This window comes from Kogia breviceps, chromosome 2, assembly GCF_026419965.1.
Source record: "Kogia breviceps isolate mKogBre1 chromosome 2, mKogBre1 haplotype 1, whole genome shotgun sequence".
NCBI classification, from domain to species: domain Eukaryota; kingdom Metazoa; phylum Chordata; class Mammalia; order Artiodactyla; family Physeteridae; genus Kogia; species Kogia breviceps.
This window is the reverse complement of record NC_081311.1, coordinates 120085230-120101363: the sequence shown is the minus strand read 5'-3', so window position 1 is coordinate 120101363 and position 16134 is coordinate 120085230. Positions and strand designations below refer to the sequence as shown.

At 40.2% G+C, this 16134-nt stretch overlaps 1 protein-coding gene across 1 annotated transcript in view; it reads right to left on the bottom strand.

Moving 5' to 3' along the window:
- EPC2 (enhancer of polycomb homolog 2) overlaps window positions 1-15172 on the bottom strand; it is a 111270-nt gene extending 96098 nt beyond the window's left edge. The window contains exon 1 of the mRNA XM_059054323.2: window positions 14691-15172. Coding sequence (XP_058910306.1) covers window positions 14691-14843 — 153 coding nt within the window. The 5' untranslated portion in view covers window positions 14844-15172. The remainder of the gene's footprint in view (window positions 1-14690) is intronic.
- Between the last annotated feature and the right edge of the window lie 962 nt (window positions 15173-16134).

Sequence of the window (16134 nt, the reverse complement as noted above, 5' to 3'; positions counted from 1 at the left end):
TGAGTACCTTACTGTGCTGTATTAATGTCCTAACAGTAGAAAGTGAACAAGTTAGGCAACTCTTAATTATGCCATTGTTTCTAAACACAATTCCATTGCAATACAAGCAAACAATACATTTTACTTTAGTGCTTAAAACAAAGATTCTTCCTTTATAATCAATACATTTATATTCTTCAATGACGGGTTTCCATGAAAAAACTCCCAAGAATCCGTGAATAAAATTCTGTGTTTCACAATAGTATAAATTCAATATAGGGCTTTAAAAATACCTCCTTAGACATCTCAGAATATTTAGAACTTTGTGATTCATAAAAAATGAGGCTTAACAATGAAAAAAACCTGTATTATCTACTAAAAAGATATTCTTAACTTCCTCTGAGTCATTTAGTCCATTATAACCTGGTGATTGGAGAGAAGGAGGAGACATACATATAAAACTGTGGTTAAAAAAAAAAAATTCAATAAGTTCTCAGACCCCATTAAGTCTATCTAGGTACCAGAGACATTAGTTAAGAAACCCTGATATAAAATTAAGACAACTGAAATCTCTTAATTCACGAGGCATCAAAATTGTTTTCACTCTATCACAAATCTGCTGAAAACACACAGCTAGAAACCCCATTTCCAGTGCACTGGCCTCATAGCTAGCTTTGTCTCTAGTCTTCTGCCACTGCCGCCACCACCCCCACTGCTGCTACCACCCATGGGCTGCCCTCCATGATCCATCTGACAATACTGACCTTTTACAAAGACAAACCTGATGAGGTACCTCCAAAAGCCTAGCTCCCTATTATCAAGATTAAACTCTATGGTCTCTAAATGAAAGAAGAGAGAGTGTGTGTACACATGGAAAGAGAGTTTAATATCACTTACTATTTTATCATTACATAAGGAGTAAATAATACATAATCTCTGTTGCTGAGTTAGAGCAGTGTTTTTCAAACTGTGGGTTGAACCACTAGTGAATCATGAAATGAAATCAACAGAGTAGCTCATTTAACAAAACAGAAATGAAAAGGGAAAAAATATGTACAGCCAATCCTCACTGGCTCACAAATTCCATGCTTGCAAATTCACCTACTAGTTAAAGTTTACCTGTGACCCCAAAATCAGTACTTTGATTTCACAGTCATTCACAGAATGTGCAGAGTGGCAAAGAATCTGAGTCGCCCCACTGGTCCACAGGCTCCCTGTTGAGGTCGAACAAGGCAATGCTCTGACTTCCTGCTTCAGCTCTCATACTGTAAACACGTGTCCTTTTAACATTCCATGCTTTTTACATTTTTGTGGGTTTTTTTGATGATATCATTGTTTACGCGCCTCTCCCCCACATACAGTGAGGTGCTGTCTAATGTCTCTAAGCAGGAGAAGGCTGTAATGTGCTTTACAGAGAAAATATGTTAGACAAGCTTCATTCAGGCATGAGCTATAGTGCTGCTGCCTCTAAGTTCAATGTCAATAAATCAACCACATATAAAAGTATCTTTAACAGAAACACATATAATGCAAGGTTATGCATTGATTGCTTGATGAAATATTGTGACCAGAGCCCAAAAGGAGTCGAGGAGCAACGGTTCAATATTCGCTATTTCATTGTACATGGCAACTTTATAGAACACAACTACTACAAAAAATAAAACTGATTGTACATTAGTAGGTGTGTGTCAAGCTGTACTTTATTTGGGGTACACGCACACACGCACACACACACACACACACACACACACAGGGTTACAGTCAAAAAAGTCTGAAAGCCAATGAATGAGAGCACAAGAGAAGAAACCCTGAAAGAAGTGGTAAAATGGCAAGGCAGACAGGCAGGGATCATAGGCACAGATACTAATCCTTTTTTCCTATCTAGAATCAGAATCACCCATAAATTGTGATTTGATTGGTAAACCTAGGAGAAAGCCTACACCTGTACTTTACAAAAGCATCCCAGATAATGTGATGTGTGGCCAAGATGAGAACAACTATTCTCCTTCTTAAATTGGTGGTTCTCAAAGTGGGGTCACTGGACAAGCAGCATTAGGATCACCTGAGAATTGTTAATAATGCAAATTCCGTGGGCCCCATTCTGCACCTACTGAACCCTACACTCTGGGAATGGAGCCCAGGTGATCAGTGTCCCAGGTGATTCTGAGGCATGCCAAAATTTGAAAATCACTGACCTAAACCTTTTGTATTTTTTTTTCTTGAGGTATTTTGAAAGCCCTGATGAATTCTGCTAAGATGGTTGAGCTATTTCAAATAAGGCTGAAGGGTAACTACTACTTATCAAAGCACCTATAATGTACAGACAATCTTCTTCCTAGTATAGTTCTTTATGGAAAGTGGCCCCTGTGCTTTAAACCAAAATAAGTAAATCTGTACAATGTCTGTGTAATAATCAAGCAGCACTGTTTCTTAAGGCCATCCTCCATAACACAAAGTTTCCTTTTCCCCAGAACTCTTTAAACTATTCTTAACACAAGTTTGCCTTGCCTAAGAAGTGAACTTACATGAGACCACAAAAATTCTTTCAACCCTCTAACAACTCTCCTGGGCGTCACACACCCATTACTTTTCACACACCCGTGAAAAGTAATGACATGAATCTTTAAAAACTCATGGCGTTCTGGCATATGGAAATAATTTCAAAACTAATTTGTAAAAATTACTTAAATAATGTATTATACTCAATTAGCTATTACTTAAATTCATATATACTACTCCAATTCAAATCATGTCCCTTGTGACACAAATTTCCACAATATCATTTTTATCTTCCACATAACACACTAAACCTCACATGGAGTTATCTGTGTACTCTTTTCGGTGGAACTACAAGATGAAGACAGGTAGCACATCTTACCCCTTTCTGTATCTCAAGTACAAAGCAGACGTTGTTCATTCTGTCAGCAAATATTTAGTGAGCAACTGCCATATGTCATTCACTGTATTGGATGATCGATACAAAGGTAACAGACGCAGTTCCTGTGTTCATGGAGCTATTTACTAAATGAATAAACATCACAGACAACCACAGTGAAACTCTGACAGGGTGCAATCTGTACGAAAGATCCACCTTACCGAAGTGGTACCTGAAATAAGACAGCTTTCTTCAAAAGGGTATCCTATTGTTGCTCTTCTGGCCTAGGATGCTATTCAAAACTGTAAATAATTGTTAGAGAAAACACACACTGACAAGTTACTTAATCTACAGTTAATCTGACTTTAATATACTTTATATATAGGAAAATAAATAAAAGCCTTACTATGTACAATGCAAGGCTTACTAACAACCAAATTCCCACATGGGAATAACAAGTTAAGGTTTAATAACCAAACTCCAAACAATCCAACAGAAAACTACAATATGCCAATTCCCAATTCCTGAGAGATTTTAAAGAGAAGAAATTTAAAATCAAAATTACCTGACTTTATGACACTAGATTAAGAAATTAACTCTAAGGTCACATATTACTCACTTATAAAATGAATACAACAAGAGAAAAATGTGTCTACTTTACTAAGTAAAAAGCATTTATTTAGAAATTTTCTAACGCACGCACGTGCACACAATGCTACCAATAGCTGCCTCTGTAGAGTGTCTGGGGACGTAGGGAAGGACACTTACTTTTTATGCATGTTAGTTTCTGCTATAAGGTTTCTATCTTTAAATCATGTGGGCCTATTATTTTTCAATTTTAAAAAGCTAGAAAATGTCTTAAACATGAAAAAAAATTTCTGTTTATAGTAGCATCTCCTTTATAATGATGGGGATAAAATCCGTAGCCTGACTATATTTTGGGGACAAGGATGACACAGAAATAGAACTGCCATTTAGGCGACAGAAACTCTTGAGGGGTTCTGAACCTCAGGTCATATTCCCCAAAATATCCACAGAAAGCATTGAGGGGCCCATGAACTTGGGTGAGAAAATAATCATTTCTCTAATTTCACTAACTTCTAACAAATTTACCATTTCCTTCAATTATTAACATAGGCAACAGACCACAGTAGTATTAGCAATACTTGTGACCTAGCAATGCAACAGAAATCACAAACCTTTTCTTTGTCATGTTACAGTGGTTGCACTTGTCAAAATATTTATACTTACCATCACTTCGAAAAGATAATCAGACCCAACTCTAGATCCTATTATTAATGCGTTAACAAAGCACGTAAATTAAAAGTTGTCTTGGGCTTCCCTGGTGGTGCAGTGGTTGAGAGTCCGCCTGCTGATGCAGGGGACACGGGTTCATGCCCCGGTTCGGGAGGGTCCCACATGCCGCGGAGCGGCTGGGCCCATGAGCGATGGCCGCTGAGCCTGTGCGTCCGGAGCCTGTGCTCCGCAAGGGGAGAGGCCACAACAGGGAGAGGCCCGCGTACCGCAAAAAAACAAAAAACAAACAAAAAGTTGTCTTAATACTTTGATAACTTATTTCAATATAACTAGTTTAGCTGATTTTATGCATTTAAAACATCATTCTGAGGAGTTTCACCAGACTGCCAAAGGAGTCCAAGTAACAAAAAAAATTTAAGAAGCCTTGGATAATGGTTCTCAAATCAACTGCAATAGTCCGCATTAGGAAAACTTGAGGGAGGGAACATTTAGAGGTTATTCCAATTGGAATGCTACCAGGAATTAGTGGGCAGAAGACTGATGTAACAAACATCCTGGTATGCCTGTGACAGTCCATTCAACCAGCTACGAACTGAATGTCAAAAATGTCCCAGTTTAGAAACATCTCAAGGATCAAATAAATGACAAGATTACCCTCTTCAGTTGCCTGCTTTCCAAAGTTCCCAAACTTAGGTGTTCATCTCAGGGTTCATTGGTATATTAGAATATCTCTCATCATTCATTCTCTAGAGTACACCTCCCATTGAACAGATTTTCATCACTAAAATCTCCATGAGTTTCCTCCATGACAAATCTGTCTAAAAAAAAATAGTAACTTCTAAAAACAAATACAATATTTAACTAGCAATTATTCAGGATTCATTTATTACTCTGAGAATTAGCTGAAGATTTAGTCCTCTTGGCTGCTAATTTTTAAAGACTTTCATTTTTTAAATCAATTTGATTGTTAACTGCTTTGCCAGGAAACAAAGATGGAAGGAGCAAAATATACATACTGATTTGCTAATGTTTGAAAGCTGTAAAAATATATTTAACTGGCAGGAGAAAAAACGTGAAACCACACCACAGAGTAATGTATGAAGATACTGTATATTTTACTCTTCTATATTCCTTCACATTTATTATCCTGTATAACTGAAAATCGTCTTTAATAATTAAAAAACAACAGTCATCTGTATAAGGCACTGATTTAAGTCTTTACAAAAAAGTTAATCTTTAAAATTACCTTTTGAGATACTTCTCATTAAACGTATGAAGAAATGTGACTTAAAGAGATAAAGTAATTTATCTTGCCCAGAGCGAAAGTGATAGAAGCCAAAACTGAAACCTACATCATAATGTCAAAGTTCCAACAACTTCATCAAATTAGCTGTACAATTTAGGGCTGCTTGTCAACTCCCCAACCAACAATCTCATGCTCTTCTGCCAACAACGACAAAAAAGGTGGTAAGAAAGAGAAAAGCAGAGATACGGATGTGAGTTAGAGAGCTAACAGACAGGCAGACTCTTCCACTCTGTGTTCCTCTGCACAGTAAAACTAGCTGACGAGAAAAAAAACCTAAAAGCAGATATAAGGAAATGGTGGTAGGGAGAATCTGGAAGTGGTAGGGAGAATCTGGAAGTGACTGTCCTCTTCCTCCAGTATTAATCCCACAAAGAACAGTACTGCATGATGAAGTAGGCAAATCTGAAGTTCTGTTCCATTTAAGTGTAGACAAGGCAAAAAATCAGTTTTAAGATAAAAATCAAATAATTATAATGGACCTTCTGCTATCTACATGGGTCTGCTTCATGGCTTATTCCTACCTATCATCCGTTCCTCCTCATGCTGTCCCCTATGCTTCCATTACTGTTTCTCTACTTCACCTCTACTTAAAATGAAATAAGATGCCCAGCTGTATGTTTAGTAATAGAATCAAACTCAATCCCAGTGCCAGGATCATGGTCAATGTCTGTATTACAAACTTTCTATCACATAAGTGCCTGGGTAGGTATCCAGCCTGTGCTGAATAAAACAAAGACATCAAAGCATCCTTAAGGCATCTGGTCTACGTGAGAAAATAAATGTCTATTCTCTCACATGTACTTACTCTGCCATGCTATATCCGTACCCATACACACACACACCTCAAGTGAAAAACATGAGATATCAGAAAATTAAAATAAACTCATGTTATGAGCTATAAGTATACCAAAATTCAAAACATTTATAGCAATGAGTAATAGTAATAAAGATAGTGAAAGAAAATTTCATGAAAGCAAGGGAACTGATCATACCCAAAACACACAGAGTGGATTGCTCTCTTGATCTCTAGAAAAAAATAGTACAAGATAGTGGATAAATGTAACTGATCCTCATAAAAAAAGAACTCTAAACCAAATTGACAGCATTCCAATAGTGTTAAAGAGTTAAATTTTACCTATTAATATCTTCCTAATATTCAGTCTCTCATTTATTAGTTCTTTTCACCTGGTTTACATTCTGTACAATATGCCCAGTAAGTAGACATGTGAATTCAAAGCAGTAAGTAATTTTTAGAGCCAAAGGTACTTTAAAGATCACTCAGTCCAATTCTATTTCACAAATGAGGAAACTAAGGGCCAGGAAGGTTAAATAATTTATTTGAAGTCACAGAAAATTTCATCCCTTACTGCTCTGAATATTAGTAAGTGTGGAACATTTGCTTTCTTTAAAAGGATTTTGGAGACTTCTTCTAAAGTCCTTAATTCAAGTTCCATTAAAAAACATAATACAAAATATTCTAATCTCCTTAAAACACCTTACAAATTTGAGGTTTGCAAAAACACAACTAAGTGTACACATTCACCTTGGATCAAACAACGGATTAAACCAATCTAACTTAGTAACTTCTAATAATGATGCTATATATCTACCAGTAGTAGGTCTCTCAGGGCAGCTCCCTAGCTAAGCCCCATTCTCAGGAGAGTAGCCCTTAACAGCACTTATATACTAACTTCCCCTGTTCCGTGACTCAGAAGTAGATAGATACCTGATACAAGCTAAATCAATAATGTCCTCTATCTCAGGAATCTGGAGGGCTTTGTTTTTGTTTCTTTGTTGGTTTGTTTATTTGTTTTGCATGATATAGTGTGAAACTTTAATACAATGTGGTTAAACACAACATTCAAGCACATGAAAGTCATCTTCTGACAGATGAACTGGCATTACTTCAACAGACTCCTTAGCATAACTTTATAAAAGTCTTGCCTTCGGAAGTGTCTGACATTGATCTTGATGCTTGTTAAAAACTCTGATATAAGATAACCACATCTCAACAGACAGAGATTTAGGAGATTATCCCAATGCCCCTCTTCAGAATGCGTCATCAGAGAACTGATCACTGTCTCCATCCCTTACTTCTTGGTATTTCCCCCAAAGTCTGCCCTCTGGATTACAGCTATGCAAGGAATCTGGAGTTTGAAGCTAAAAGAATTGCAACAGTGATGATAATAGCTAATGTTTATTGAATGCTTGCTGCATGTCACAAACTATTCCAAGCACACTACAATTCATCTTCCCTACAATCCCCATGAAATTTTACAGATGAAATTAATCCACCCGAGGACTCAAACCCATAGAGTCTGGCTCCAGAATACATGCACTTAACCACTACCATATACTACTTCTCAAAAGTCAAGAATTACTAAAATTGAGTGATATTAATGTCAGTTGCTGCTGACGGGACCACAGCTGCCCTGGTTCCTGGCTGGCCAAGCCTTGACTGTTCAACCCTTCCTTGGTGTCTGTGAGACATCCCCCAGGAACCTTAAAGAAATCAAATTTGGTTTCTGTTACTTGAAACCAACCTAATGGTCCCACATGTCAAATATCTTTAGGCCTCATTTTTAAAGAACTGATGCATAAGAAATCTAAACTTCAGATCACATATAAACCACTCCTTTAACTTTTTTTTAAAAAGGAACATGTTTACAAAAGGCATTCTCCACAAAGTTTCTTTCATAACATCATTCCCTGAGACAAAATGACTCCTCCGTGCCCATAGGCTAATAAATGATTGGACAGAAGAGATGTAATGAACTTTAGATATCATCTAGTTCTCAACCCACTCATTTTACAGATGAAGCAATGGTGAAGATGAGAGCACTGGAGTCAACCACCCGCAGGGCATGAGTTAAAATATTGGCTCTCCCATGTTCTGGTACAGGTAGGGGTGACCTTGGGCAAGTTGTTTAATTTCTAAAGCTTCAGTCTCTTCTTCTGGAAAAGAGATAATAGCACCTACACATCCTACCATTATAATGAGCTCTAAATCACCTACTGAGTTTAATAAAGTGCCCGGCACATGCTCAACACACTCACTAACATACACTCAATAAATGGTAGCTGTGATGGTAGCGATGATCAACGTGAGGCTCAGAGAAGGTAGGGCAAACTTTCCCAGATCATATGGCCACTTAAGGACAGAACCAAAACTAGAAACAGACTTCATACTTACACCTCAATACTTTGTTCTACACCTTCCTACAAACTCCTGGACCTAACATTTAAAACTATCTAAAATCTGGTATAATTCTCCTCTTTCAAAAATCTAATCTCCATCCCAACTTTTATTCATTCATTCACCAAATATTTACATAGTGCTGTCTATGTTCTAAACAGTTTCTAGTGCTGAAGATATAGCAGGGAACAAAGGAAGGGGAAGAAAAGAAGTGAAAGCCATCTGCATGTCCAAATAAAGGAGAAAGAGCTAAGAGAATAATGTGCTCAGAAATAACAAGAGTGTTACCGTCCTGCAGTTTCTATCAGCAGGGTAAAAAGAATAAACAAGGATAGATTAAAAATATAACACGGAAGAACCTTCCTTTAGTCTACTTAACATCCATAGAACTTGCTTTAAATATTCCTGTACTCAAGTATTTGCTTCAACATACATTATAAAATCAAACCTGAAAGCCCAAATTACTAAATTTCTTTCCAAGAAGACTTCTTTATACATTCCAGCAACAGTTTACTCTTATTCCTATCAACTATATTGACATCTAACTTTTTCTAATGCTCTTTTAAATGTCTGTCAGGTTGACTTAACCTGGTAGTTTTTTGCTAACTTTAAGATATGTTTTTGACCCCAATGACTCATTTAAGTCCTCAATGATTCATTTAAGTTCCCAAAAGTCAAGATCTGTATCATATGCTTCTTTTAATCCTAACAACACTTCAGCACACAGCTTTACAATATTTTTGATATTCAAACCCCTTTAAACAGTTTTCCAATATCTTATTTAGATAAAACCTGGCACTTATACGATACCTGGCCAATATTTGCTTTTGATGAAATAATAAATGTGTAATGTTTTTATAATATCAATCTACAAAATTGTATTTTGTATCCTAGAGCCCTTCTATTATGAAACATGAAATACATTAGTACCAAAGATAACTTTGAAATGGTAGACAGACTGAATATATTCTGACCCTATCATTCAAAATATCACTTAAAATATTAAGATAACGACCAAAATCAGGCAACTAACATGAGCAGAGAAATAGCAATCCAAATCAATCATGGTCTTTTACTTTAAAAACAAGCGGAATCACATACTTCATATAGATTTTGGCTCACTCCAATGTGAGGAGGTATTTTACGCAAAGCTACATACACCTATGAGAGGAATAATTAACGCAAGATAAAGACCAATATGGCAGCCATACTCTGCGTAAGAAATTCTGCATTTAAAGAGGCCTCTTGGGCTTCCCTGGTGGCGCAGTGGTTGAGAGTCCGCCTGCCGATGCAGGGGACGCAGGGGACGCGGGTTCGTGCCCTGGTCAGGGAAGATCCCACATGCCACGGAGCGCCTGGGCCCGTGAGCCATGGCTGCTGAGCCTCTGCGTCCGGAGCCTGTGCTCCACAACAGGAGAGGCCACTACAGTGAGAGGCCCGCGTAGCACAATAAATAAATAAAGAGGCCTCTGACTCAAGAGGAAATAAAAAGATTTAGTATTTAAGTATACAGAGTTCCAAAGTAAGAAACCCAAAAAGAGTATCTGGAAGAATAATTTACCAAATTCTTTTAATGAATTATACACACACACAAAGAGCTAGAGTTTCACAAAAACATAGCTCTTGGTATAGAAGCAGAAGCTCATCCAACACTCAACAAACATTTATCAAGCATATGTTACATGTTAAGGCACAGTTCTGGTCAAGTGGAGTATATTAATGAACAAAACATGCAAAGATCCTTGCCCTTACAGAGATTACATTCTATTAGGAGAAAATCTAAAAAATAAAATAGGATAGTTTGCCACAAATTTCTTACATACTTAAGATACCATAGACACTCAAACATAATGATGCCAATATACAAAGAAGCAAAGCTGATAGACTTCTAAGAAAAAAAAAAGAAAGAAAAAAAATCTGAAAGGCCTAGAGCAAAAGTTAGACACAGTTAAGTGATAAAACTACACTTCTTAATAATTTAATATGCCAATAAAATCGATATCATTTTTTTAAGTTCCCATAAGTATAAAGGGTAAAAATTACTCACAAAAACTATAATGAACTTAATAACAGTTCAGAAGATAATTCAGGGTTCTGTAAGAAGTCAACACAAAGCACCGTGGTTATGAGAATGGGTTTTTGTTACATTAAAGGACAAGAGTTTGAATTCTAGCACTGCCAGTTACCAGCAGTGAGAACTTTAGGGCTGTTACAAAGATTAAATGAAAACCCAAAACTAGAAATAACTCAAACATCCAACAACAGACGGATGCGTGAATATATTATAGTATATCAATTCACTGAAATGTTATTCAGCATTCAGTATATAGACTAATATACCCAACAGGAATGAATCTTTAATGCATCACACTAAGCAAAAGAAGCCAGACATAAAAAAGTATGTATGATTCCATTTATATGAAATTCTAAAAAAGACAAAACTAATCTGTAGTGAAAGAAGGCTTAGAACTACTGGAAGGACAGACTTGCAAAGAAGCAAAAGGGAACTTTTAGGGTATTTGATATGTTCCTGTATCTTGATTGTGATGATGTTTCCATGGGTGTACACATTTGTCACAACTCATTAAACCCTATGCTTTAAATGGGTCTGCTTTATTTTCTACAGATTATACCTCAAAAAGTTGATTTGAAAGAGGATTAAATGGAATAATATATGTAAAGTTCTTGGCACAGTACCTGCAGCTCAACAAGTGTTCAAAAAATGGTAGATATTATTAAAATCATCAGCTATCACTATACAACACTCCTGGGGAGGTAACAGAATACCAATCACCTGATCTTTCTGGTTGTTTAGATTCTAGGTAACTCTAAAGTATCTGACCTAGACCAACTGCCATGAGGAGCACCAGAGACACTGAGTTATAAGAGGATGCCAACTGGCAGACCTTAGGCAAATACAATGAACGTAAGGAAAGGAAAGAAAAGAAGTATGCTTTCATGTCCAAAAGAGAAGAACTAAGAGAATGATATGTCCAGCAATGACAGAGTGCTCCAGTGCCAAAGGACACCTAGACCACCTCACCTAGGTATTATCAAAATGTAACTCAAAACTGAGTTAATGACTACATAAACAAAGTCTAATAATAGTCCAATAGCTACACAGAGACAGTCCTTCATTTTATGGCTGGGGTGTGGGGATAGGGAGATGGGGGCAGTGGATCCATGAAGCCCATAAAGTGAAGTCAAATTATTCTGCCAACCAAGCAGGAAGAGGACATATGTGGATGATTTAGAAATGCCAAGAAACAACTATAAACCCATAAGCCAAGGTTTTTGTTGTTGTTTTTTAACAAGTTATGTGATTAAAAAGAATATACTTATAAAGGAACTAATTAGAATATTTTGATAATGGCAGTTAAATTGAAACACAACTCAAGTGACACATTCATGAAATTTATATTTTACTGCTGCTTAGAACTGTTTATCAAGGCAGAATATATAAAGAACAAATAATTATGTTTAATAATTCCTATAAATAAGACAAGAACAACTGAATTGGCTGTTACTCATTAAAGCACAAGTCCTCTGACCTATATGTTACTTTAAAAGAGAAAAAGAATGGGACGAGGTGTCTGAGTGGTTAAGGCAATGCACTACTAAAAAAGAAAAAAAAAAAAAACACCCCAACTGTACATTATGGAAAGCAAAAGACTCTAGACTATAAATCTTACCTGTCAGAGTTTGTTTAGTTTTGATTTTAAGACCCTTCACTTGTAACATTAAAGAGGCAGAAAAGACAGGACAAAGAGTCAGAAGTCCTGAGTTTCAACTCTAGTTCTATCAGAATTTGGATTTCTTCTTACCTAAAATTGGGCAGTTGAAGCAGGCTACCGAAAATAACAAAAATTAGCACCCATGCTCTAGATTGAAAATCACAAGTTTTACTGAAAAGGTTAGTATTATAGTACAAAATTGTAAGGGGGTTAAGCATTTATTTTTAATGCATCATTAAAACAGGAACTAAATTGCAAGTTTTCTTCTAAATTAAGATAAAATACCACGACCTATGTGACCAAGGACCTAAAGCAATAAATAAGTACATTGCTAATCACTGTTTGCAAAACGTAATATATCTTCCAGGGGCTAACTATTCATTCTAGAACAAGTTTCTTGATTCAAGTTCTTCCCAAACCAAAATAATAGGGTCCAAGTAATTACATACAATATTGATACTTTAAGACTCATGAGCTTCCCTGGTGGCGCAGTGGATACGACTATGCCTGCCAATGCAGGGGACACGGGTTTGATCCCTGGTCCAGGAAGATCCCACATGCCGCGGAGCGACTAAGCCCGCGAGCCACAACTACTGAGGCTGTGTGCCACAACTACTGAAGCCCACGCGCCTAGAGCCCGTGCTCCTCAACAAGAGAAGCCATTGCAATGAGAAGCCCGCGCACGGCAACGAAGAGTAGCCCCCGCTCGCGGCAACTAGAGAAAGCCCCCGTGCAGCAACGAAGACCCAACAAATAAATAAATTAATTTAATTAAATAAGCCAAAAATAAATAAAAAAATAATCTTAAAAAAAGACTCATTAGCCACCTTGCTTTTCGGGAAATAACATTAATAGAAATGTAACTTTGTGGAATCCCAAGCTGTGTTTTTTAAAGCTCAATTAAATTAATTCTCGTACATACTATTCCTTATTTTAATTATCTTTCCCGTGGAAAATTGAGCTAAGCTAGAAATAAATTTTATTTAAAAACAAAGAATTTTCACATTTGACTTAACTCTAAACCTTCAGCATAAATGTTGGGTTTTCATCTTGCTTACTTTTTAAAAAGTTGAATGTTCATCTGATATTGAGGACATACTTTTTCTACGGCAAGTGCAAGGCTTTCAAAAACAAACACCGAGAAACGTGATTCAATCACAGCAAAAGTAGTAATAACAGGGTAATATAATGAGGTCACAACTCGAGCAGCCAATCAAAAGCATAAAGGCATTTCCTGCAATATTAATAGTCAAAAGAGAAAACCAATCACAGAAACCTCAGGCCTTCTTCTGACAGTCACAGAAGCAAGAGAACCAATCCACGCACACCCGGGGTTGACAATAAGGCGGGACCATAGGTTCATTGAAGAAATTCTTGAGGTTGCAGTTACTATGAACTTCGCAAGCAAGTAACACCACTCCAGAGTCATAAACATTGTCAAGCCAGGTGAAATTCAGCCGTATCCAAAATGTAATCCATCATGGGGAAAAAGCATTTTTGCCCTGAACTGCTGTTGTTATAAAAAAAAAAAAAATGCAGCTGTCAATTTCGATGCAGTAGATTCTCAACTTCTAAAAGACACCCCCCCAAAACACATGACAATTCTCCGGAACGCGGCGCGAGGACAGCGCAGCGCCGGCGGCTTGCAGCTGAACATCCCCGGTCCCTTTCTAACGCCGCACACTGAGCGGGCGCCGTCCCGGCTAGGCAGGCCGAACGGACTCGCTCCACTCCGCGGAGCTAGCCGATCAGCGGCTTTCTAGCGCTACATCCCGCTGGTAGTGGCGGCCCCCGGCCTCCCCCATCGCAGTGCTGCACCACCTCCATCCCGCTGCACCAACGCGGGCCGGGGAGCGAGGGTTACCTTGCTAGAAGGAAGATGATGTTTGTTTTGAAAGCGCTTTACTTTCCGTTAAGTCATTTCAAAGAGACCCCAATGCAAAACTAAATCTAAAAGTGGGGGGAAAATCTTCCCTAGCTAAAGGATCTCTCGCATCCCGCGCCGGGGGAAGAAAAAAAAAGGTAAACAGAGGCCGTACGCCAAGTGCGGCCAGAACATCCCCTGCGCCATTCCGGGCCGCCGCTTACGGCAAGGCCCCCTTACGGCAGCGTAAGCGGCGCTGCGAGCTAATCACAACACTGGGACGCAACAACATGGCGGCCGCGGGCGGGCGCTGCGCCGGCCGAGAGGGTTTACGCTACTCCGCCAGCGTAGGGTCCCATGCTTTAGAGCGGCTGCGGCGCCCTCCAGCGAGCGTAAAGCGCTCTGTGAATGGCGAAGCCCGACTGACAAAGGGGAGGGGGGAGGAGGGAAGGGGGGGTAATAAACACTCGAGTCCCTACCGATTCCTCCTCCTTCTCCATCCCGGTGGGCATCTGGGGCACGGCCCGGTTGATGGAGACGCAGTCGTTGAGATCAGGCATGTCCTTGCCGCGGTAGATAGGCAGCGGTTTGGCGGCGTCCAGCGCCCGCGCTCGGAAGGAGAGTTTACTCATTGTCTCCCCGCCTTACAGGAACAGCCCGGGCGGCGGCGGCGGGGCGGGAGGGGAGGGGGGGAGGACTCCCGCCGCCTCCTCCACCTCCTTCCTCAGTGCAGCGCGGCCGGCCCGCTCCTCCTCCTCCTCCTCACTGCCCCCGGCCACAGCATGGGCGCCCACCCCGCCCGAAAACAGCCCCCTGCCGCCCGCGGCCGCTTCCACACACTAGATCCGCCGCTCGCCCGCCCGATCCGCTCCCTGCGCCATGGCCAACATGGCGGACATTACCACAGCGGCGGCGAGCGATCCCGGCAGCCCGCGCGAGAGCGCGCCCCCGCCGCGGGGACGCGCTTCGCCCTCTCCCTCCCTCCCTCTCTCCTTCCTCTCCCTTCCCCTCCCTCGCCTGCCCACCCACTCTCTCCGCGGCGCGGCCGGCCCGCGGGAGCGTGCTCAGCCTCGGGCCGCTCCGGGTGAGGGGGCGGTGGCAGCGCTCAGCTCGGCAGCCCGCGCTCTCGCCGTGTGGCAGGTGCCAGGTGCGCAAGTTAACCCGCGCCCCCGAGCGTGCGCCTCTGCCTCCGCGGCCCCGACACCCTGCTCGCTGTGTGCCCCGGAGGACGGTGCCGGGCAAAACACAGCCGCGCTAAGCAGCGCGAGCGTGCCGAAGTCTGTGAACGCGAAAGGAAAATGTCAACCGGAGCCACAACTGCCCCACCGAACCTCTACTTATAAAAAGCTTATCTCCAAGGCGCCCCGAGCGCCGGCTAATTCTCATCCTCCAATTCGCACATCCCTGAGAGGTGCGAAAGGTCCATTGCTTTTCTGCCCACTCCGAGGCGCGCAGACCTGCCGGGTCTCTCCTGCCGGGAAAACGCTTACGCAGTCCCAGCCCTCTTCCCCGCATCCTCTCTTTAGTACCTGACCGAAAGAGCTCTCCAAGGTAAGGCATCCTCGCTTTCGCCGGGAGGATGCTAACGGCAATGAGGAAAAACGTTTGAGGCCGCCACATGCAACAAGTGCGCTGGAACCTGTCACCCAAACTTCATAGAATTCTTTAGTGGATGATAGATACTTCTGATTTCAAAAATATTAGAGTTCTTAAAAATTAAGCTTATAACATTTAACCAAGGCAGCACACATTTCCAACGTGGCCGATCTGTGTAAAATATTGGTGCTGTGGAAGACACAAAGAAGTTTGAGATACATAGTTCCTGCCCTGTGCAGCTTTCACATTGATGGGATGACAGGAAGGTTGGACAGATGATTAACAGCAAGAGATTTAAATAGTTTAAGAACAGGGCAGCCGTTAAGA